Genomic DNA, 26,618 nt, shown 5'->3' with positions numbered 1-26,618 from the left:
ATTCAATATCACAGTTATCCAAGTCTATGCCCCAACCAGTAACGCTGAAGAAACTGAAGTTGAAAGGTTTTATGAAGACCTACAAGACCTTTTAGAACTAACACCCAAAAAAGATGTCCTTTTCATTATAGGGGACTGGAATGCAAAAGTAGGAAGTCAAGAAACACCTGGAGTAACTGGCAAATTTGGCCTTGGAATGCGGAATGAAGCAGGGCAAAGACTAATAGAGTTTTGCCAAGAAAATGCACTGGTCATAGCAAACACCCTCTTCCAACAACACAAGAGAAGACTCTACATATGGACAACATTACACATATACACACAAAAACCTGTTATAACTAATGAATGATTTCAGCAAAGTTCCAGCATACAAAATCAACGCCAAAAAATCAATTACACTTCTAATACATGAACAATACTCAGAAATAAAATGAAGTTAAGAAAACAATTCCATTTTTATAGCATAAAAAAGGGGAAAGTACTTAGAAAGAGATTGAACTAAGGAGGTAAAAGACTTATAAACTGAAAACTACAAGACATTGCTGAAAGTAAAAATAATAAAAGAATATACAAATAAATGGACATACACCCTATGCTCAAGGATTGGTTGGAAGACTTAATACTGTTTAAATCAATCTACAGATTGAATGCAATCTCTATCAACATCCCATCACTTTATTTTTTTCTGGAAGTGGAAAAAAAAAAATCCTCCGAAACATATGGAATTTGTTTAAATCAAGCTACAGACTGAACGCAATCTCTATCAACATCCCATGATTTTATTTTTTTCCAGAAGTGGAAAAAAAAAAAATCCTCCAATTCATATGGAATTTCAAGGAGTCCCAAATAGCCAAAACAATCTTGAGGAGATAAAACAAAGTTAGACGTCTCTCAATTTCTGATTTCAAAACATACTACAAAACAAAACTAATCAAGACACTGTGGTACTGATTCAAGTCAGTACCACAAACTAATGCAACAGAACAGAGAGCCCAGAAATAAACCCTTGTATGCAAGACCAAATGATTTTCAGAGGGTGTCAAGACTACATAGTGGGGAAAGGACAGTCTCTTCAACAAATGGTCCTGGGAAAATTGAACGTCTACACGCAAAAGAAAGAAGCGGGACTCTTACCTTACAAAAATGTTTAAAATTAACCCAAAATCAATAAATACAAGGCCCAACCTTGAAGAAAACATCCAGGAAAAGATTTAGGACACTTGATTTGAAAGTGATTTCTGTAAAATAACAAAATAAAAATCCTAAAATTTAGGTGAGATGACAAAAAGGCCCAGAATTGCCAAAGCAATTCTGAAGAAAAAGAACAAAGCTGAAGGCACAAACTTTCCAGACTTCAGACTATGCTACAAAACTACAGTTATCAAAACAGCATGGTACTGAGACAAAAACAGACATGTATAATAGAGCAATGGAACGGAACAGAGTGCCCAGAAACAAACCCATACATCTACAATCAACTAATCTATGACAAAAGAGGCAAGCATACACAATGGAGAAAAGACAGTATGTTCAAAAAGGAATGTTGGGAAAGCTGGACAGCTACATGTAAATCAATGAAACACACTCTCGTACCATATACAGAAGTAAATTCACAGTTTAAAGATGTGACACCATAAAACTCCTAGGAGAGAACACATGCAAGACATTCTGACACAGAGCAACATTTTCTTAGATCAATTTCTCAAAGCAAAAGAAATAAAAACAAAAACAAACAGTACCAAGTGGAACTTAAGAGCTTTTGTCTGGCCAAAGAACCATCAACAAATCAAAAAGAAAACTTATAGGAGAAAATATGTACAGGTGATACAATGGACAAGGGGTTAATATCCAAAATATACAAACAATTCATATAATTCAGTATTAAAAAAAAAAAAACAAAGAACCTAGTCAAAAATTGGCTAGAAGACCTGAACAGACATTTCTCCAAAGAAGATATACAGATGGCCAACAGGCACATGAAAAGATGCTCCACTCTGTTAATTATTAAAGAAATGCAAATCAATACCACACTGAGGTGTCACCTCACACTGGTCAGAATGGCTATCATCAAAAAGTCTACACATAAAAAATGCTAGAGAGGGTGTGGAGGAAAGGGAACCCTCCTACATTATTCATGGAAATGTAAATTGGTGTAGCCAAGATGGAAAACAGTATGGAGCTTCCTTAAAAGAACTAAAAATAGACCCAGCAATCCCTAGGATATATATTCCTAGGCACACACACCCAGAAAAGAAGAAAACTCAAAAAGATACATGCACCTCAATGTTCACAGCAGCACTATTTATGATAGCCAATGCACAGAAACAACCCAGTTGCCCATCAATAAATCATTGTCTTATACACACACACACAGTGCAATATCATTCATGAAAAAGAATGAAAGACTGCCATCTGCAGCAACATGAATAGACCTTGAGAACAGTATGCTTAGTGAAGTAAGTCAGACATAGAAAGACAAATATGATACATCACTTATATGTGGAATCTAAAAGATAATACAAATGAATTGATATACACATAGGAACTGACTCTCAGACACAGAAAACAATTCATAGTTACCAAAAAGTGGGAGATGGAGAGGGATGAATTATGAGTATGAAATTAACAGGTAAATACTACTATACATAAAACAGATAAGCAACATATTCCATTCATAACATGGAGAACTGTATACAATATCTTTCAGTAAATTGTAATAGAAAATAATCTGAAAAAATATGTATAACTGAATCACTTTGCTATACATCTGAAACACAATAAATGAAATATACTGTAAATTTTTAATGTCAAAATAATTCCAATGATGAGGAATCATTTCCAAGGTATTAATACTTAAGGACTGTAGTTTTAAAATCAATCTGCTGTCACATTACCATAATCATAGATCAATTTTTTAGGATTATTAGAGATGTGTGCTTATAATGCCTTTGTGCTTGTAATTCAAAGTAGAACTATAAAATTTTCTAATCTTCTGCAGAAACTGTATATGAATTTGTTCTGAAATAAAAATACTGACTGGGGAAAAAAAACAGACCTAGTGAAAAGTAAGAGTCAAAGAGACTTCAAAGCTATAGGTTTCAACGTGCTCCCCAACCCATACACATATACATCAGCAGAGACTGGAAGTCATATGGGAACAATGTGTTCGACCACAACTTTTGCACAAATCACTGATGAACAAGGCATTCCCAAAGAACTCTGGCTAGAAAACTAAAAATAAAAGATATGAGCAAAGGTTCTACCAGCCAAGCACTGCAGGGAGATAGATGTCACAGTTTAAGTTCATGAAAGTTTAAAAGAAAAAAAAAAAAAAAGCCTGGGAGGGAGGAAAGAAACCAGAGCTCCTACAATGTATTATTTTATAAGTCCAGTTTTAAACAAACAAAAAATTATGAAACCTGCAAAGGAAAGCATGACCCATACTTAGGAAAGCACTCAACAAAACAAAATAGAAGCAATCAATGTAAAAGAAAGCAGTCAATACACAATGACTCACTGTGGGTCCAGTAATTGGATACATCAGACAAAGGCTTCAAAGCAGCTACTTTAAATACATTCAAAAAAAAGAAACTGTGTTAAGGAAATTAAAAGAAAACACCATGAAAATGATTCAAAAAACAGAGAATCGCAATAGTGATACACAAACTAATAAAAATGTAAAATTCAGACATGAAAAATATAACACCTTAAAGACAATACATTTAAAGAGTTTGACAGCATTTCTGAGATAACAAATGAAAAAATCAGTAAACGTGAAGATAACTAAATAAAGTATCTTTCCTATAAAAACAGAAAAAGAGTGAAGAAAAATCAACATAGCCTCAGAGCCTAATAAGACATTATCATCCCTTTATGAGATTCATAAAGGGAAAGTCAGAAGAAAAAGAGGCTCCCCTGATGGCTCAGTGGTAAACAATCCACTTGCAATGCAGGAGACACGAGAGACCCAGGTTCAACCCCTGGGTCGGGAAGATGCCCTGGAGGAGGAAATGGCAACCCACTCCAGTGTTCTTGCCTGGAGAACTCCATGGACAGAGAGCCTGGTGGGTCACAGTCCACAGGATCGCAGAGTCGGACATGACTGAAGAGACACAGCACTCAAGCACGCAGGAGAAAAGAGTGAATAAAAGGCAGAAAAAAACTTTTTTTTTTTAAGTGACTGAAAACTTCCCAAATTTGATGAAAAACAATAATTTACACATGCTGCTGCTAGGTCGCTTCAGTCATGTCCAACTCTGTGCGACCCCATAGACGGCAGCCCACCAGGCTCCGCCGTCCCTGGGATTCTCCAGGCAAGAACACTGGAGTGGGTTGCCATTTCCTTCTCCAATGCATGAACGTGAAAAGGGAAAGGGAAGTCGCTCAGTCGTGTCCAACTCTGTGCGACCCCATAGACGGCAGCCCACCAGGCTCCTCCGTCCATGGGATTTTCCAGGCAAGAGTACTATACAAGAAGCTAAATGATTATGAAGATAAACACACAAAGATCCACACCTAGATACACTGTAATCAAACTGATGAAAGACAAAAAGAAATTTCTGAAAGAAGCAAGAGAAAATGGCTCTTCGAGAATTAAAACAAGAATGTGATTAAAAGCTGAGTTCTCATCAGAAACCAGGGCAGTCAGAAGTGAAAGAAATACTCAAAATGTTACAAGAACAATGTCATCCAAGAACCCTTAAATCCAGCAAATCTATCTTTCAAAAATGAAGGGGAAATAAGAATATTCCCAGATAAACTGAAACTAATAGAATCTGCTGCAAGCAGAACTTCTCTACAAGAAATAATAAAGGAAATACTTTGGGGTGAAAAGAAATGGTAAATATTGATATAAACATAAAAGATAATATATTCATCTTTTAAAACATGACTGTTTAAATCAATAATTCCAATACTGAATTGTTCAAACTGTAATGTATTTAAGTAAAATATATACAAAAACAACAGAACAAAGGAGGAGAAATGAAATGGAGCTATAATGAAGCAAACTCACTGGAATCAGGTTAATCTGAAGTTGACTGTAATAAAGATACATACTATAATCCCTAGGGCAACTACTAAGAAAAAAGTGGGGAAAATGTAGTTAACAAAATATATTGGTTAATTACATTAAATAATATAGTCAAGTCATTCAATTAAAAGAGAAAGACTGTTAGACTAGATAAAATATAAGACCCAACTACATGCTGACATCACCTTAACTATAAAGACAAAAAGAGTTTAAAAGTAAAAAGATGGAGATAAAGACAGACAGATAGATAGATATAGATATTATAGATACAAACATAGATGCCATGTTAAACTAATCAAAGCAAAACTAAAGTGGCTGTGTTAATATCAAGCAAAGAAGACTGCATAGAAATTATTACCAGGGGTAAAAATGGACATTCTGTAATGACAAACAATTTATCAAGAAGACATAACAACCCTAAATGTGTAAGCACCCTAAAACAAAGCTTACAAAACACAAAACAAATTACTGATAGAAGGACAAATTCAAAATAACTGCAGGAGATTTCAACATCTCCTCTCTCAGTAACTGATAGAGCGAGTTTACAGAAAATCAGTAAGGATATAGAAGACAAACAATACTATCAACCAGCTTAAATTCTTTATTTTGTACCTTTTATCTCCAGCGTTTCTATTTGACTCTTTCAAAAAAAAAAAAATAATTTCCACTGCGCAGATAAATTCTCTTAACTGTTCACAGGTGCTGTCCACCTTTCACTAGACACATAACAAACAGTAGTCCCTGTAACTTCAAAACCCCTGTATGATATTTCCAACATTTATATCATTTCTGATTCTGGTTCTGTTGACTATTTCATCTTTTGACAGTGGGTCATTTTCCTTGTTTTTGTGGGTACTATCTTCACATGAATCCCAGACACACACACAAGTACATGCATACAGATACATAAGCACTGATACAGAACTATTTAGTCTAAGTGACTGGAGAACAAAACTCACATATATGATTCTATGACACAGGAATTGTATCCAAAATACATAAAAAAAATCTTATAACTCAACAATAAGATAAAAACTCAAAAATAAAAACGGTTGAAAAAAAAATTTGAGCAGACACCTCATTAAAAATATAAACAAATGGTTAATAAGCACATTAAAAGATGATCAACATCATTAGTCATTAGGGAAATGGAAAATAAAACTACAATAAGATAACATCACATAGCCACAAAAAAAAAATTGCTAAAATTAAAAAGATTACAATAGCAAGTATTGGTGAGAATGTGGAACAAGGAGACCTCTAATACATTCGATACAGGAAATGAAAAATTAAGCAGTCACTTTAGAAAGCAAGTTAGCAGTTCTTATAACTCATGGACACAGTCTTATACAACCCAGCAATTCCACTCCTGGTACTGATCAGTAAAAATGAAAATGTTTGTCCACCAAAGACTTAAATACAAATATTCAATAAGGCTGCTGTCTTATTCAAAACAACCAAAAATTGACCCAAAAAAATCCAAATGTCCAGCAACCCGTGGATAAATAAACAAACTATTGTAAATCCATACACTGGACTACTACTCCACTGCAATTAAAACATAACAAACTACTAATACATTTAATATCCTCAATGTATCTCAGAATCATTACTGCCAAGCTCAAAAAGCCAAACAAAAAGGGTGCATTTAGGATATGCAAATTACACCGCAATAACATTGATTTACCAAAGAAGTAAGTATAGTGGTAAGAAAATCATTGGTGAGCACAGCAAGAGCAAGGGATTGTCCCACTGACGTGGAACAGCAGAGGCAGACGCCAGACTGCAACAGTTTGAGATAATGGAACAAAGTGAAGAAGTAGAGAGAACTATGAATCACTCTACACTAGAAGTTTCTGAAAAGGACAAGTGACTGACGACATGAGTTGAAAAAAGAAGATAAAGCCAAACAAGCAAAAAAAAAAAACAATCAGGAATGCCTGAATAAGCATAAATGCTGTTGGGAATGAATCCGTAAAATAAGAAAAAGTTGAAAATAAAGAAATAATAAGAGGTAACTACTAAAGCCTATCCCTGAAAAGGCTACATGAAAATTATCCAAAGCACAGGTGGACAGGGGTGCCTTCACCTTGGAGGGCTGGACATACTAACCTCTCACATTATAACAAGAGGTAAAGACAGGCAGAGTTACAGGTAAGACAGTAGACTGATGACAGAAAGTTGAGTGAGTTCTCATATGTTGGCTTCTATTTGTTTTATGAAGTAGGAGGAATATTTATCTGTTGTGAGGAAGTCAAAATCAGAGATTTGAAGACACAGAACTATATCTGAAATAGCCAGAGTGGAGAACAAAAACAACATAATAAATCTCACAAAGTTCAACAGGACTACTAGATGGCCCTGGGACCTTCTTGAGGTTAGAGGCCATGGCAATCTTTCTCTTGCTGAGGTTAAATACCAGTGGCAGTCTTCAAGGTTTCATGTTCCCGTCAGCACTGCTCAGAAGTCTTAGGTAGGCAAGGAGAAGGCAGAAAAGTAGAATTTGGCCTTTTGCCAGGCAGATGCTACAGAAGACCAATGAGACAAGGAAGTAAAGATATTGGCAAAAGAATGGCTGTAGACATGCGCCGGGTTAAAAAAATAAAATAAAAATAAGAAGGAGATCAGCCCTGGGATTTCTTTGGAAGGAATGATGCTCAAGCTGAAACTCCAGTACTTTGGCCACCTCATGCGAAGAGTTGACTCATTGGAAAAGACTCTGATGCTGGGAGGGATTGGGGGCAGGAGGAGAAGGGGACGACCGAGGATGAGATGGCTGGATGACATCACTGACTCGATGGACATGAGTCTGAGTGAACTCCGGGAGTTGGTGATGGACAGGGAAGCCTGGCGTGCTGCAATTCATGGGGTCGCAAAGAGTCGGACACAACTGAGCGACTGAACTGAACTGAACTGAATGAGGAAAAGAACAAAAGAGTAGAAAGATACTGTCATGTACAGATGCAAGAGCTGGACCATAAAAAAGGCTGAGTGCCAAAGAATTGATGTTTTCCTATTATGGTGTTGGAGAAGACTCTTCAGAGATCTTGGACAGCAAGGAGATCAAACCAGTCAGTCCTAAAAGAACTCTACCCTGAATATTCACTGGAAGGATTGACGCTGAAGCTGAAGTTTCAATACTCTGGCCATCTGATATGAACAGGCAACTGTTCAGAAAAGATCCTGATACTCAGAAAGACTGAAGGCAAGAGGAGAAGTGGGCAGCAGAGAATAAGATGGTTGGATAGAACCACCAACTCAATGGACACTGAGCAAACTCCAGGAGATACTGAAAGACAGGGAAGCTTGGCACACTGCACTCCATAGGGTCACAAAGAATCAGACATGACTCACAAACTGAACAACAACAACAAAGAAAAATACGAGTAAGAAAGATAAGAGTATATCCCTACCAGAAAAAGAAGTCAGTCTCTTAAATTTTCCAAAACGTCATAATGTTGCCCTGTGCTTCATGTCCTTTGTGGACAAGGAAGCACAAAGTAGCTCAAGATGAGCCACACACATGAGCACAGTGATGCAGAGAGCATTATACTAACAAACCTTTAACACTAAGCCAAAAGGTAATCTAACCACCACTCAGTTCTTTGGGAGTTATAATTATTTTCTTAAAGTAGGCTTGCAAATTGGCTCACTTTGAGCAAACAAGTCATAGGTCCCCCAAGTGAATCCAGCAAAAGCTTAATGAGAATTTTCTATTAGTCCATGTGTCTTATTTTCTCAACATGTGGAACAACTGAAATGTTACTAATTTAACTGAGGCAAAAAGATGGTCTCAGGGGTATCTGTCAAGTGAAAACACATGATTTATTTTGGTAAACAATTTACGTTTGTCTTTATTTCCTCTTTCCCTTTCTGGTATTTTAAATGAAAACTGATCATTTCAGTTTATGGTATAATTTTAATTTTTATATCATCAGCTTTTAAAGCCCTTACAGATAGAAAAGAAAACCTCATAATTAGAAGCCAATTTAAAATAGATACACACACAAATACATTTTCCTATTTTCCTGCCTTGGCAAACATGATATAATGAGTATAATTTCATCTGTACTTGACATATTGTGGTTTTTAACACCTCAGAATTTCATCATAAATATTTTTAATCACAGATCCAAAAAAAGTTATTCAAGACAGTCCTTTAGAATATGCACTCTCTCAGGTGCAGTGAATTTTGTGGAGAACAAGTCACCCCCCCCAAGATATCTCTCTCATGGAGCTATCAAGATATAGTTTATTACATGCTTTAGCAGACAAACCCTAGAATTATCTTTTTCAAATAAATAACTGAAAATACAATCTGGCTTTTCGGTCAATTGACTTTCTATCTCATAAAGTAGGAAAGAACATAACCTATTACATCATTGCTAACACAGTGGGAAAAAGCAGTCTTCTCCCAGGTCTTCTTTGGGGAAATGTCTGTTCAAACCTTTTGCCCATTTTTATTTGGGTTGTTTTGGCCGGAGACATGTAAATAGAAACACAAGGGAATGGCTTTCTGCACTGCTGGATCTAGCTCCCTAGTGAAGAATAGTTAGGATAGGCTCTCTAGATCTCTTAGGAAACTGTGAAGAAGAGGACCTGCTAGAGTGCAAATTCAGCAACAGAGAAAAAACTCCCAGCTTTGAGAAAAGAGAGATTCCGCCTTCAAAGAGCACCTTCTACCTCATTTCAGCTCTGTCATTTTCCACGTCCTTTTCCCTTCTGGCAAATTTCTCTGTATTTTACTGATTACATTATAGGTATTACTATGAGTGAAAGAAAGTGAAAGTGAAGTAGCTCAGTCGTGTCCGACTCTTTGCCACCCCGTGGACTGTAGCCCACCAGGCTCCTCCGTCCATGGGATTCTCCAGGCAAGGATACTGGAGTGGGTTGCCATTTCCTTCTCCAGGGGATCTTCCCGACCCAGGGACTGAACCCAGGTCTCCCACATTGCAGGCAGACGCTTTAACCTCTGACCCACCTATTTAACATTACAGTTGCACTGCTGCTTTTCAGTCGGGCACTGAGTCGTTCTTTGGATCGTGTCCGGTGGCTCCGCAGATTTTAACAGAGAACGTGGCGGCCCAGAGGGAATGGACCCTAACGGTGTCATCAGGAGCAACTGGAATGGGATTGTTGATAACTCTGATGATACGAACTTAAAAGTTTCTTCTTCAGGGCATCTATGCTTACGATTCTGAGAAGCCACCAGCTATTCAGCAGAGAGCTATTATTCCATGTATTAAAGCGTATGACACAATTGCTCAAGCTCAGTCAGGTACTGGCAAGACAAGCCACATTTGCTATTTCCATCCTGCAACAGTTGGAGATTGAGCTCAGGGAGACCCAAGTACTAGCACTGGCCCCCAGCAGGGAACTGGCTCAACAGATCTAAAACATAATTCTGGCACTTGAAGACTGTATGGGAGTTTTCTCTCTGCTGCTGAATTTGCACTCTAGCCAGGCCCTCTTCTTCATTAAGACACGTGCAGTTTTACCAGGGGTTGAACCCTACCTAGCATGATTGCTTACTGGGGCTTAGCAACAGGGTCCACTTCACACTTAGCACTAATTGAATACGTTAATGAATAAATATAATACCAAACAAAATGCATTCAAATGCTTTCTTTAAAAAATAAACTTTAAAGGCCTTTCTATTCAGGCTAATGACAAACACAATGAAGTCTCAAAGATGGGAATTCCCTGGCACTCCAGTGGAAAACTGTGTCTTTCTTCAAAAGATGTCAGCAATGCCAGACCCATTTCTAAAACACTTCAGAAACTCTTCAGAAGTAAATGCTTTACCAATCACTTATTTACAATCATTTTCTCCCTACATTTAAATTGTGAAGATAAAATATGAGGATTTAGTCTCTATACACTCAGAACTTCTCACTCCCATCTTTAGAAAAATACTAGACTTAACTGCAATAATCCCAAACAATACACTGATTAAAAGTATAGCTACATTAATAAAAGTCTAACTTAAGGTAAGTTTAAACTCTTGACAACATTAACATTTGTATCATTCAGTGAGTTCTGTTCTCTGACTTCTGCGTAATTTTTTTAGACTTCACTTAATCCTCACAAAACCCAAAGAGAAGGTACTATTATCACCTCCACTTTATAAGTGAGTATACCGAGACTTAAAAAACTTAAGTAACTTACCTACCATTGATTGCATCAGGAAATGGCAGAACTAAGATTAGAACCATGGTCTGCTGCTGCTAAGTCGCTTCAGTCGTGTCTGACTCTGTGCGATCCCATAGATGGCAGCCCACCAGGCTCCCCCATCCCTGGGATTCTCCAGGCAAGAACACTGGAGTGGGTTGCCATATCCTTCTCCAATGCATGAAAGTGAAAAGTGAAAGTGAAGTCGCTCAGTCGTGTCGGACTCTTAGTGACCCCATGGACTGCAGCCCACCAGGCTCCTCCATCCATGGGATTTTCCAGGCAAGAGTTCTGGAGTGGGTTGCCATTGCCTTCTCCGAGAACCATGGTCTACCTGACTCTAAAGTTCTGGCTCTCAAATGTTTTCCTAGCAATTATCACTTCTTAAATAGTAAGACAGATATAATTTGATGATCTCATAGTATATTTATTTTTTAAAACTGTATGAAAATTTATGAGGGGTTAATTTAGTGGCATTAGAACGAACTAAAATCCAACTCAAAAAATAAATGGTCTACAATGGATAGAGGACTTCATAATTAAATGAAAGTCTTGTTTTTCAACTCTATCAAACCATTTCCTCTCAGCTTGGGCTCTCTGCCCGAAAGTACTCTAAAATTATAATTTCCTGGCAAAGGACTTTAAAGAAGAAGTTAAGATTTCTCCCCTTCCTTCACCCTTGGAGTCTTTCATTTTTAATTTCTAACAATTTTTTCACCTACCCTCAACTGGAAAGTGGCATGATTCCCTTTAATTTCTTATAACAAACCTCTAAGAAGGTAACAAACTCTGTGATATACTCCCCAGCCCTAAAGACATGCTAGTGCATTTACTTTCTTACTAACTCATTTTTCAAAAAATACAAATCCAGAAAATGCAGACAACAAAAAACAGCACATCTAAAAATGCTTCAACATAGCTCACATCCCACCAAAATAGATTTTTAAACACTCAACAGCCATACCTAGATTTGAGAACTAAAAAAGGGAACAGAATCTTTAACTGATTAACAATAAAAGAGGAGACATCTACATGAAACTTCCCAAGGTCTACTCATGAACCTGGCATATGAAAAAACCCACTACGACTTGTGCTAAAGAGACTACCTACACTTAAAAACTGTATTTACTCATATGCCTTATTCCTCATTTATTTTCCCACACCTCAAATTCTGAAAATAAACTATGAGGATTTATTCTCTACGCACTCTCAACTCCTTGCTCCCATCCCTAGAAGAACACTATAATTAACTACAACAATTCCAAACATTAATACATTAATTAAAGGTGTAACAACCACATTAATAAAAGTCTAAATTCAAGGAAAGTTTAAACTCTAACAATACTAATATTTCTATCATTCAGTGAGTTCTGTACTCTGACTTCCACATAATTTTTATAGGCTTTCATGAAGAGAATTATGGGGCGACCTGTGGGACAGTGGCTGCTTTCAGCTGTTTGCAGAGATGGACACTGTTTTGCTTGATTTCTCATTGCTAGGGCCCATAGGAAACCACTTCCCAGTATTTCTCTGAGGTTCTTTGTAAATAAATTAAGGGGAGGAAACTGAGAAATAGTTCATGATTTTGGTGCTTTGTGAAAATTCCTTTTTTTTTTTTTTTTATTGGGATTATTTTCACCTGTTTGAGGTTTTTTCATAAGAAATAAAAATAAAATTTTAAAATTACAGCTGTGTCTAACAGACAAAAAAGATCAATCATCATAAGAAAGATAAATAGCTTAAATATTTCACCCACAGAAATTAAAAATAAACTACTACAAATGCAACTTTACCGTATTTGTGTGTGTGTGTGGGTGGGTGGGTGCTCAGTTGAGTCCGACTCTTTGTGACACTGTATACTGTAGCCCTCCAGGTTCCTCTGTCCATGGGATTATCCCAGCAAGAATACTGGAGTGGGTTGCCACTTCCTCCCCCAAGAAATCTTCCCAACCCTGGGATCACACCTGTGTCTCCTGTAGCTTCTGCACTGACAGGCGGGTTCTTTACCACTGAGCCACCTAGGAAGTCCTATTTGTACACAAATATACCTCTGAAACATCAATTCAGTTTGGTAATACCATGAGTCCCCAAAATCTAAGCAATGCTCCAAAATGACAGGAATTTGTTTAACTTGGGAGTTTTGTGAAGGTTTTAAGGTAAAATCAGTTCTTTTTTGATGCAAAAAAATTGTTATTTTCATGCTAAATTTTAGAAATTTAGGCAAGTTTGAAGAATTTTGCTCTCCTTCACTGCACAATAATTGCTTAGTCAAAAGATGATTAAGACGTACTGTGAACCCGAACCCAGAAGAGAAAAAGGTCTTTGGTAAACAGAAACTGAGCAAAGAGCATTTACTTTGAGAAAGGGAAAGCTAGTGTTAGGTCAGATCACTATTTCTAAGCTGCCGTTTAGAGACTTGGGGGGTGGGGGGCAGGAAACAGCTATACGCAGCAACAAAGCTTCCAACACACCAAAACAGCACCCTTGACTGTTTCCATAAACTAACACTATGAACAGCTCCATGGATTTTATTATTTTTTTATGAACTAAAATTTGTTTTTAAATAATATTAAGTAATCAAGAAAGCAAATGATTTGTCTCAGAAGACTGGGTCAAGTGTCCTCACTTTGAAATGAATTTCCATCAAAACTGGTTGTTTTAAAACTGTTTTAAAAATATTTTAAGAGTATAATGCTTGAAGTGATTTACTTCATTTATTTGGAAAATCTATTACATAATACATCACACTTCCCAGTAATGTTCGATACTTTAAAGTTACCACTATATCACTATTTTGGGAAACTGTTTTACATCACTTGACTTTTTTATGAACATTAACTAAAGCTGACTAATCAAGTGCTGCAAGTCTGTATATAAAGGGGTGGAGTGATCCCATTTTCTTATCTTGGCCTGGTACTTGAATTCTTTTAGAAAAAAAGACCTTGGAAGTATAAATGAGACTCAAGTGTACAGAAGGAAAACTCAGTCTACCAGGTGAAGAAAATTATCAAAATACTTTCCTCTCAAGAGCTAATGAGTACATATATTTTTAAGTTTCCACTGGAATTTTTATGAAATTCCATTGTTTAATTTCATCTTTTTAAATAATTCTTAAGAATTACATAAACTATAAATTCTATTCAGAGCAATCATTTCTCTCTGATCCCTTTCTGTGATCTAGATTTCACTAATTATTAAAAATGTTTGAACAGACATTATTTAATATCATTAAAAAATGGTTACTGACTGCTATTTGACTGCAATGATGGACTAATTCACACAGCAACTTGTAAGTGCAACCTAATGTCTTTTAATATAGTAAGCAATTACATCAAAACTAATTCTTTCTATGATTATGTGACACAGTGGCAAATGTAATTTACCAGCTGTGTCACTGAAACAAATATCTCTTTTTACTTATTCAAAAGCACAATAAAACTTAACAAGAGGTGTTAATAACAAAAGTAAAAGGCAGGAACATGTGGCATTTAATATCTGGATGTGCTTCATTTTGCAATTCACCATACTACAGTCAGTTAGGGCTGGATTTACAAAGCAGCATCAAGATGCCCTTGAATTTTGTTTGTTTTTACACAGATATACTCGCATGCATACAAGACAAGGTAAGCTAAAAGGTCTACCTTAAAAGTAAGGCCTGAAATCTGATCAGGTCACTAGTAGTGTTATCTGTCTTAGAGTCTTTTATTTTCTTTTTCTCATTTAAGAAAAGAAGAAACTAGGTCACCTGAAACATTTAGAGGTAAGAAAAAAGTGAGCCTAGATATTAGGATAACAGTGGGTCACATGGTAACCAGACTAAGATAGGGAGGAGACAAAGATAAAAGGTCCACTCTAAAAAGTCTCTACCACAGAAATCTGTCTACACATGTCCAATTTCTGACTCAAACTTAGAAACACAAATGCATGGTGGATATTATCCAGGAAAAAGTGTAAAACTGCCAGTGCTATCTCACATTTTTTGATAGACTAGCCCATAGTTTGAAAAAATGAGTCAGCTTTCCTATCTAGAAATAAAACTCTTATTTTAAAATAACATCATATTAGTGGCCAGGTTAGGGTCTTGAAATACCATCTCTCACTAAAAGTAGGCTTACTGTACAGGCTGATTCCAGATCTGGGACAAAAGATAAACAAGATGAGCCTTCAATGTCTTATCACAGCAGAGAGCAAAGAAGCTCTCCAAAGACCATGTGGGCCATGTTGTTGCTTAAAGGGATTGCCACTGATCAAAGATGGGACACTGAGCTGCAGCAAAAGTAAATGCAATGAATTAAATCCATCAAATATGTTTATACCCATCAGCTCACAATGGCATTTTTAAAAAAGAAAAAAAAAAGAAAGGAATAAGTCCCTTTTGGAGGAAAACAGGGACTTGATTCATTATCTTAAAAATGGGTAAACAAAGGGAAAGAATCAAGCATTTATCCTGTCTTTCCTTTACATACTATACCACTGGCTAACCAAACAGAAGCTAAGAAAAGTGACTCTCTAATAAACCATTCCAACTAATAATTGAAAACAAAATGGTATATTTTCAATTTCACCATTCTGCAACTCCCAGCAAATTAACAGAAATAAGTATTAACCATCAACAGCTGCTAACATCACAAAAAAGAGTGGCAACTACACGTTAAGTGACTCATACAGTCTTGACAACACCACTTATTATGATGCCTAAGGGACTGACTTGAGCCCTGGATCCAGACTTGAGCCCTGGATCCAGCTGCCCATCTGCAGGAAATATGGAGGACAAATAAACGTGCTGAACTGCGCTTTGAGCAAGCAATCAGCAAGACCCAGGCTGCGGGAAATAATTCAAACAGTCTGGGTCTTCAACAGGAAAAGGAGAAGAGAAAAGATAGAGGACCAACCTAAAGAGTAAAAACACCTCATATAAAAACTATTTTTTAATTGGCAAGACTAACCTACAGTGTCCAGCAATGCACATTCAAGTTTTTACCATAAAGGTAAAGATAATGGTTACATGTGGGGAAAGGCGGCTGTGATTGGCATGGAGCACTCAGACGGGGCTTCTCGAGAGGGTGGCAAAGCTCTGTTTCTTAACCTGACTGGTGATTATTTGGGTGCCTGCCTTATAGTAATTCGTCAAACCATACATTTGTTTTTTACTGATGTTTCATTTTGCAATAAAAGAGTGAAAGTCGCTCAGTCATGTCTGATTCTTTGCGACCCCTTGGACTCTACAGTCCATGGAATTCTCCAGGCCAGCATACTGGAGTGGGTAGCCTAAGGTTTTTCTTAAATATCAGGTCACTCGAACATTTCAACACTTAACAAAGGCTTGATTTGTTTCCCATTCTCTAGTCTAATGCGGTGAAAACAAGAGGTTGAGGAAAGAAGTCAATGCCCATCATTTCCTCCCTACACATTTCCTCTTCTGAGGGAACCACCTAATATCAACATTTTGGGCCAAAACAGATTCACATTCCTGGGAGTTTGGAATTCTAAGGAAGCGAATATAGACAACTAACCTGTTCCTCTCCCAGTCTTTCACCATCCCCCAAGTTGTCCAAATCCAAAACCCAGGAGCCAGAATTGTTTCCTTCTTCCTTCTTCCCCACATCTGATTGACCAGTTTTTCATTTCTAACTCCAAAACATAACTTACATCTGTCCACTTCTCTTCATCTCCGGGGGCTTCACCATCTCTAACCAAAAACTACATCATTGGCCTTCTCGCTTGTTTCCCTGCTTTTATTCGTGTGTGTGTGTGTGTGTGTGTGTGTGTGTGTGTGCGCGCGCACGCGCACGTGTGTGTGTTCACTCAGTCATGTCCAACTCTTTGCGACCCCATGGACTGCAGCCCACCAGGCTCCTCTGTCCATGGGATATCCCAGGCAAGAATCCTGGAGTGGGTTCCCATTTCCTTCACCAGGGACTCTTTCCCACCAAGGGATCAATTGAACCTGCCTCTCCTGCACTGCAGGCAGACTCTTTACCGCTGAGCTATCAGAGTAGATTTTATTCTTAACCCTCTACAATTCACCCTACCCAAGCAGTAAGAGTGCTCTTATAAAGACACAAACTGCTTAAAATTCCACTTAAAACCCTTTAGTGACAGCCACTATACTGACTTAAATCCAAACTCCTTCCCATGGCTTGCATCACTGAATCCCTGCCCATCTCTCTGACCTCATCTCCAACCACTTTCTCCCAGTCTACAACACAGCCACCGTGGCCTTATTTCAATTCCTCCCACACACTACACTGTAAACTCTTCCCCACCTCCAGGCCTTCTCATAGCTTTCTGCTCTGTCTGGAATACTCTGTCCAGATACTCACACAGAGTATTTCTCAACCTCATGTTGACATAGGTAGTCCTTCAACTACCCTATTAAGCAGGTTCCACCATTTTCCTTAACAATATATACTACTTCTCTTCCTCACAGCTCAAGCTTCAACTAAAGTGTATGTTCGAGGGCAAAGATTTCATCTGTTTGCATTCAACCATGTACATCTGGCATTTGAAAGGTAGTTAATTAGCAATTACTAAATATATGAATAAATGAGCAAATTAATGAACTCAAGGGTGACAACCAACTGGTGCCGTGAGCAATGATGGGTGAGTAAAGAAAGTCAGTTTTTAAAAAGAAACAGGAGAATGGGGCAACCTGCCAGCAGGAAAAATAATACGGCTAGAGACAGGAGTCAAGAAAATTAACTGCCTATTCTCTTTAATTTCTTCAAATATGTAAAACGTTCACCTAAATCACAAAAATAATCTGAACTTACATTCCTTTTCAATCACAGAACTCTAGGTTCCACAATTTCAGAAAACCAAAAACTCTAAAAGTGAAACATGATCTGTAACCTACATGTCCATCAACAGATGACTAGATAAAGAAAATACAGTACACATATTCAATGGAGTATTACTCAGTCATAAAAACAGTGAAATAGTGCCATTCACAGCAACATAAATGAATCTGGAGATTCTCATACTGAGTGAAGTAAGTCAGATGGAGAAAGACAAATATCATCTGATATCACTTATATGTGGAATCTTAAAAAAATGAACATATTTACAACATAGAAATGGACTCAGGGGAAACAAACTTCAGGTTACCAAAGGGATGGAGGGGCAGATAAATCAGGAGTTTGGGATTAAAATATGCAAACTATTATATATAAACTAGGTAAGCAACCAAGATCTACTGTACAGCACAGAGAACTAGACTCAGCATCTTGTAATAACCTACAGTGGAAAAGAACCTGAAAAAAATATATGTGTGTGTGTGTGTATAACTGAATCACTTTGCTGGACACTTGAAACTAATATAACATTATAAATTAACTACACTTCAATTTTTTTTAAAAAAGACAGAGATATAGAAAGCAACGCTAAAGCAAAAAAAAAGAAAAGAAAAGACCTGGACAGCGAATAACACTTTATATTTTGAATTGAAGAAACTATCTCATCTTTAGAAATCATATATGCTCAATGATTTCCCCAATTTTTCTGTGTGTATCAAGATACTAATACTTATAACAACATATCCTAAAATTTTACTCCATTTTACCTCATTACTAAGATGTCTGGTATTATACAAAATCTATAGATTAATACAGGACTACATGAGCACACTAATTCAGAACCCACATACAGTACTACATGTGTACACCTATATTAATTATCACTAATGCTGACAGCTTTCTGTAATTCTCATTTTGCTACAGAGTCATGTTTTAAGATATATCTTTTGAGGTACTCTTAAGAAGTTCAAGGTAATCTGCACCTTAATTTCATGGCACGCAAGCAATGGACTTATTTTTAACTTTCATACGTGTCTGTTTACATATTTGTTACTTTTATTTATGCAACTTGAGACTGCATGTAGAAAAAACAGTTGTAATAAGACACTTCAAATATACAATCTTTGTTCTATACTATAAGCTAAAAGCTTTGGAAAATTAGAGTAATCCTGACACATGAAGCAATTCAAATAAAATCATGACAAGAAGCTTGAGACAACTAAAATAGAAAATGTCTATCAGATAGTATAAATGTTCACTTTAGAAGAAAAAATCTAAAGACCTCTCTGGTAGACAGAAAGGGTGGAGCTGGTACGGAGTCAGAAATTGAGGTGATCATAATTACAGTGGGATATTTCCAGTGTACAGGGTCATTCTACATCAGAAGGCAAAAAAGCCTTTACCTTCAAGAAACCTTCATGTATTATTGTTGTTGTTTTAGTCGCTCAGTCATGTCCAACTCTCTTGAGACTCCACAGACCACAGCCCCCCAGGCTCCTCTGTCCACAGGATTTCCCAGGCAAGAATACTGGAGTGGGTTGCTATTTCCTCCTCCAGGGGATCTTTCTGACCCAGGGATCGAACCCACGTCTCATCCACTGCAGGTGGATTCTCTACCCCTGAGCCACCAGGGAATATGTTCCTTTATAAACCCTGTCAGATGCCAGGCATAATCATTTTCCACTTTCCCGTACCTTAACTGGGACATAGACACAGTGTTCAAAATATAGTTGTTTTCAAATAATGGTTTCCTCTTTCTCCTTCACCTCCCTCCTTTTTGTTTTACAAAGAATAGCTCTATTGTATGTATGGCTTGTTACAATGATACCAGTCTGGATTCCTTTGGCAATGCCATCATCAATCTTTGAAGTATCAGGAATACTGCTGGAAATGCAATTTCCTCACTGTCACAACTATATACACCAACGAAGGTTTTTCAAACTGCAGTTCACAACTGGTTAGTAGGTCATGAAAATTTGGTGGGTGGTCATGACTAGCAACTTTTCAAAGAACTAGAAAAAAACAGAAAATAGAAAAATACCAGAGAACATTACATGTAGTTCATTTCATGAAACTTCTGCTTTGGAGTTTCATCATCAATATTAAAAAATAATAATAATAATAATATATGATGGGCTGAAGTGACAGTACCTCTAATTCTACACAGACTTTTCTGAAACTAGAAAAACTAAATTCTAAGCACCTTCCCCCTGTATAACCAAACAGGAAGTGCTCAATTTAAACCCATTATCTTTAAAGCTTTACTATTACACATTTCTGGAATGAGCACTGAAATTTTCTGGGATTATTTCAGGAAAACAAATTTCAAAACTAGCTGTGTTTAACATACATTTACCTTTTTCTTTACATCCTAACAAATTCTTCAGTGCCAATATATGCTATATCTCAGCCCCTTAAAGAACAATGCATTAATTAACCATTGCCGAGAGTTGACTAAAAGACTGAGTTTATCTCCTGTCTTAATGCACAACTGAAGTTTGCTCACCAAGAACTGCTCCAGAGGCTGTCATACTCCTCTCTAGAAAGGAAGACCCAATTGATTGTTCCCATCTATAGGGCCTAAATCCATTCTAATGGAGTTGGAGCCACCCCAAATTAACCAAGAAAAGTCAAAAGCAAGGACAAATATGCTTTGGGGCCAAGTCATTACTGTAAAGGGACACTGCTTGCTGGATTCTTTTCCCACTGAACTACTTGAACATCTCCATTTGCCTGCCACTGAAGCTGGAAGCTTTTACCAGTTTAAATCAAAGAACTCTTCTTATCTTGAGAGTACATATGCCTCAGCAGTTTTCTCATTATCCTTCCAATACTTTCACTATTTCAATACAACTTGTCCTCTAAGTACAACCTTAATCAATGAATTTTAAACTTTAAATAACTATCAATCCTATAACCCATCAGGGACCAGGCTTATCTGGTAAAGGATTTCTCTCCGACAATGATTTTCTATCCTCTCTTTGACAAGGACCCTCCAGCAACCAGAGTTCTCATGGTCCCCACCTATCACAGAGATCCACCTCCCCTTCTATGAATGTTCTACCCGGAGAAGAGCCCATGTTTGGTCACTTCCCTCTCTACCTATCAAAACTTACCTATTCTATGTTCATTTTTCTGTCATCTAGCAGTTCCCCTAAACAGAAATCTGATAAACTCAATCTATCAAAATACTGATAATTGACAACCATTTAGTGGATTTCCCTTCCCAGTTGTTGTTCAGTCACTCTGTCGTGTCCAACTGTTTGCGACCTCATGGACTGCAGCACACCAGGCTTCCCTGTCCTTCACCATCTCCCCGAGCTTGCTCAAACTTATGTCCATTGAGTTAGTGATACATCCCTTCCCAGAGGGACTTCATTTTAATAAGGACATCTAAAGACCTCTGTGATGAGGTATTAAGGAAATCTGGGGGATCTAAAAGCCATTCTGATCCTCAAATTAGGCAAAAGATGTGGTCAGCCCTATCACTATCTTAACATGGGCCTTGTTGAGGAGAGCGAATCAATATTGCGAAGGTAAAAGGGGCCTTCCAGATCATCTAGGCACTAGTTTCTCAGACCTGGTTGTACACTGGAATCTCCAACTCCCAGAGGAGAAGAATGATACCCAAAGAAGCAACTTTCAAAGTCAGTGACAAAGCTCGGCCTAATATCAAGGCCTGATGCTATGTCAGATATATGTAAACAACGGTTTATATATATATATAAACTAAAAGTTTAAAGACATGTATGGGAATGACAAACACCCAATTCACAATAGTGACAACCCTCAAGGGGATGGGAAACGAATGCAAATGAGAAGAGATATACTTAGGGAGCTTCAATTATATTCGGAATATTTTATTTCTAAAGCTGAGTGGTGATATGTAAGTATTTACTAAATTCATCCCCATTATCTTTTGGATGTCTAAAACTTTGTAATTAAAAAAAAACAATCTTAAGATTGATACTCAAATGATTATCATTATAGGAATAAAGAGAAACAGTTTAGGCTAGAAAGCACTCAAATAAGATACTTAATGAAGCAGGCTTTGAATAAAACATAGATTACTAGTAAAAAAATAATAATAATAAATAACACAAACTTTTCTAAGGGAAAATCATGAACAAAGGCAAACCTGGGAGTATCCACAGCCTATAACCTAAACAAAGAACAATAGGGAGACTTTAGAAGGAAAGATTCAGCTTGCAGAAGTAACAAGGCTGGGGGTTAAGGCTGAGACCAAGCTATGGAGCTCTTGGGTACCAGTCAGCGAGTATGCCCCAATCTCCCCCTGCCTGCAAAAAAAGGAGGAGCATGACTAAAGTGATGTTTAAGCAAAAAAAAAAAAAAAAAAATCAGAACCAAAGCTGTGTGCAGGATGAACTAACGCAGTGTAATATAGATCAGCAGAGGATTCCACACGAAACCAAAAGGGCAACAGAGGGAGGTGAGGCGTTGAGAACCAAGTCCTAGGGCTCTGCCTCTACTCCAAAGACAGCTCTTCTGCTGTTAAAATGTTTTGATAAGCACTGAACTACTGTGCCCAACCGGAAGGCACTGCTATCAATCAACTCTTAAGGGTCTTAAAACCATGGAATGGGGTAGTAGTAATACTGGAAATGAAAGCGGGTGGACACAGACTTTCCGATGGAAAATTTTATATGATGTAGTGACCAACTAAATAAGATAAGGAAAGAAATGGATCCACATGAAGAAACCAAAAATGCTAAGAAGCAGCTATTGGTCATGTAGACTCGATCATCAGCAACACATTTGTGACCATGTAATAATGTCTGAGCCCTAAGGAAGAGCTACTCACAGCAGAAAAGCGAAGTGGAATTCTCACAGAGATTAAAAGGAGAACAAGCAAAGGGGACAAGAAGATTATAGAAAGAGATGCTCGTGGAATGCTAAGACAGCAAGCAGAGTTTCGGTTGCAAAAAGAGGCATCACTGGAGACACAGTGAGTGGGGACACAACCCTTGCAGCTCAACATTACTGAACATATTATAAAGCACTGTGCTAAGCGTTCCACTGACAGCTCCTCCACCCGACCAAGTTATTTAACCTTCCCCTGGTGGCTCAGACGGTAAAGCGTCTGTCTACAATGTGGGAGACCCGGGTTCGATCCCTGGGTCGGGAAGATCCCCTGGAGAAGGAAATGGCAATCCACTCCAGTACTATTGCCTGGAAAATCCCATGGATGGAGGAGCCTGTTGGGCTACAGTTCATGGGGTCGCAAAGAGTTGGACACGACTGAACGACTTCACTTTCAAGTTTAATTTAATGAGGAAAATATAGACAATTAACATTATTGAACATATTATGAAGCACTGTACTGTAAGTGCTCTACATACGACCTCATTTACTCCAAAACACATTTTACAGATGAAGAAATTAAATTCAGAACTAGCACAGTAAGTGGCAGAGCCAGGACTCCTATTCCTTGAGACAACGAAGTAAAAGAATGTATATACAAAATTCTTGGCAAATAGTTAAGATCTCAAAAAAAATGGTAGCTTCATTTCATTATTAGAGGGCAATCATTAAGAGGCACAACACAAAAATTCACTGTCAGTTATCTCTGTCATAGCCCTCCATGTGGTGAACCCTCTTAGTGTCCTCATCTCATAAAACAGGATTAACGTGTATAATCCAACCTACTCAATGGGATTGCTTTAAGGATTAAACAATAGGATGGAAAAGAAAACGCTATGAAAAAAATCTAAGAGATATTCAAACATATGGGGTTTGTCACATATCTTTTGTGCTTTAGAAATGCCTTCCTGGATGAACATGTCTCTCTGAAGAGAGCTAAAAATACGTCTCTTAAACGTGCAACCCACCACTTTGAAAAGTGTAAGTCATCAACGGATGGTGGTACACACCACCACCCCTCCCCCAACCCTTCCAGGTTCTCTAATTCGCTCTTAGATCTACAGTGAAATTCTCATAACTTGGTGTAGAGCTCATCAATAGAGCTTCTCCTTCAATTCAGAGTCATTCAACTTGGCCTTACTGTAGGATCTCAGAGGTACCCTTTACAGTCCTTCCAAAACAAAATGGGGGGAAAACTGGTTCCAGTTGTTACAGTATTAAAACTGAGTGCCAAATCAATATTCAGAATTGGGATATTTTAAAATGCCAGAGAAGAATTTATCAAGGGCTCCAACAGCAGGTCTCTTTTGGAAACTCCCCAACAACCCCCCTTTTTCACCTGAACAGATGGTTCCCAGGCTTCAAGGCTCACATGTCTTGTCACACAATTCACAATAGCTCATGAAGTTCCTACCTTTGCAATTATTCCATATTCTTGAATATACCGCCTTTCATCTAAAGATCTCTAGCTATCAAAACTCTATTCACTCTTCACAACAGCACTATCTGGGAGAAAGATTGGTACCCTTATTTTACAAATTGAAATGCTTTATCCAACATCAATCAACTGATTCACTCTTATGGGGGGAAATACACATTACGAATTTGTATCAATGGACAGCCTTGATTTAGCTTTTCAAGACCATTTCAACTGCTACTTTTCCAATATACCAGAGACTATTAACGAACAGTAAATACCAAAGCATCACTATTTTTACATGCTAAAAGAAAAACAAACCTATACATACATACACACACACACACACACACACACACACACACACCCACCCATATGGGGGAGGGGTTCTAATTTAAGACTCCTACTGTCCGGCATCCATAAATAATTTTGAACTTGCAGAGTAAGGGGCGAGGAACACCTGTTAGTGCAGCATTTGCCCAGTTAAGTTTTACACACTATCTAGCTATTAATATTTAATTCCTTGAACTGTAAATAAACAACCCGCTTTCTCAAAAAAAAAAAAAAGGTGGGGGGTGGGCAACATTCTGGAAAACATTTGACAAGAAAGCCTTGATGGTTGTACGAAGCCCAATAATTTCCTAGTTTTACGTCTCCCAGATGCTGAACCTGACACGAGGGAGAACCCCGCCCGCCCCCGGAGTCCGACCGCGGGGCGCCCAGCGCTGCCCACCGACTCTCCCCGCGCGCGCCAGGCCCGGCGGGCCGGGGGGAATCGAGGCTTGGCCTCCCCTCCGGCCCCGCCTCACCCACCGACAGGCGCGGCCCGGCGCTAGGACCCGCCTTGCGACCCCCGGCGCGCCCGGCTGGGGGCCCCGCAGTCGCGGAAGGGGGATCGCGGTCCCGCCCGGCCTAGCCACCCCCGCCCCGCGGCCGGCGGCGCCGCCTCCCTCCTGCTCCTCGCGCCCCGCGTTCGTTTACCTCTTGGGCGCTGGCGGCTGCTCCATGGCGGCCAGGGTCAGAAGGAGGGACCAGGTGGGCGGCGAAGGCGAGAGGCGGGCAGAGTGCCGGGGCAGCAGCCGGCCGAGCCAGGAGAGCCACAGCAGGAAACTCCAGGAACTCGGACCAACTTTCCCGTAACTCCGCGGCGGATCCCCCGCCCGCGGGCCGAGCGGGGCTCCTCCCGGCCCGCCCCGCCCCTCGGCCGCCGGCCCCCGCCGGGGAAGGGTAGGCGGGGCCGGCCGGGGAAGGGTGGGCGGAGCCGGCCACCGGCCAGGGATGGGTGGGCGGGGCCGGCAGCGGCCCAGTGCGGTGGGCGGGGCCGGGCGCTGGGGCCGGGGCGCAGGACAGGGCCGGCCCTGGTGCAGGAGTCGGGAGGAAAGAAACCCGGAGTGGAAGGGCGAGAGGCTGAGGCCTAGTCTGGACCCAGAGCCAATCTCGGCTGGCCTGGGTGGGACACATTCTTTTCCAGTGGCCCGAAGCTGCCGCTCCTCACTCGCCTTCACTGCTTTTGACCCTATCTGATTTGACTCGTTTCTCTGGATTTCCCAAGGATACCCTTCCAAACATCTTGAAGCAACCTTTTGAAGTACTGCTAACTGCCAACGCTTCCCTCTCTAGTTCTCATGATTATTGGTTGTTTTCCCCCAGCCAGCCCCTGGTCCTCGGGATGCTTATGGATCATGTCTAATTAAAAAGAAAATTAACTGCAGTGAGAGCTCTCATGCGCTACATTCAGTGTGGCCTTGCCGGCTGTTCAGTTAGGTAACCGAGCAAAACTATCACAAATTATGAGTCCCGAGAAAAGTCCTGCGAACGGTTTATTTCCGTCCCTCTTGCCGCCCCTCCTCCCAACCTGTCCCCAAGGACCTTACCCCCCCCCATGGTAATTAGGCCCCTTCGTGCACCCATATTGGGTGTGTACCATTTAACCCTAAATTTCATCTATAGATAACTTTTCTTACGACCATACACAGCTACTTTGTATGTCATTTGCTTGTTTTGTCAGAAATTGTCAAGATGTAGAGTCAGAGTTTTTTGAAGTTTAGAGCAGAGAATGTGGTGAACATTAATTCAAATCACACTTGTCTATTAACAGATTAGGGTCTTTTGCATTATTTTCAGTTTTGCTATGTAATAAACTTACATGATTTATTTTCAAACCATTAGGTTGTCCCCCTAAACTTAGTTATTTTCAATGCGTCGAGATCATTTGCTGTTGAAACTGAAAGTCAAAATTTGTGAACAAAAGAGATTACTACAGAATGTATACTTATTTGCATTTGTTGAAGAGCCACCGACTAACAGTTCAGAAGTAACAAGA

General features: G+C 38.9%; 1 protein-coding gene across 1 annotated transcript in view; it reads right to left on the bottom strand.

The window, feature by feature from the left end:
• STK3 (serine/threonine kinase 3) overlaps positions 1–25,397 on the bottom strand; it is a 311,659-nt gene extending 286,262 nt beyond the window's left edge. Inside the window, exon 1 of the mRNA XM_068983496.1 lies at positions 25,277–25,397. Coding sequence (XP_068839597.1) covers positions 25,277–25,302 — 26 coding nt within the window. The 5' untranslated portion in view covers positions 25,303–25,397. The remainder of the gene's footprint in view (positions 1–25,276) is intronic.
• Positions 25,398–26,618: the final 1,221 nt, after the last annotated feature.

Source organism: Capricornis sumatraensis, chromosome 11 (genome assembly GCF_032405125.1).
Source record: "Capricornis sumatraensis isolate serow.1 chromosome 11, serow.2, whole genome shotgun sequence".
Taxonomy (NCBI): domain Eukaryota; kingdom Metazoa; phylum Chordata; class Mammalia; order Artiodactyla; family Bovidae; genus Capricornis; species Capricornis sumatraensis.
This window is presented reverse-complemented; position numbering and strand designations above follow the sequence as displayed.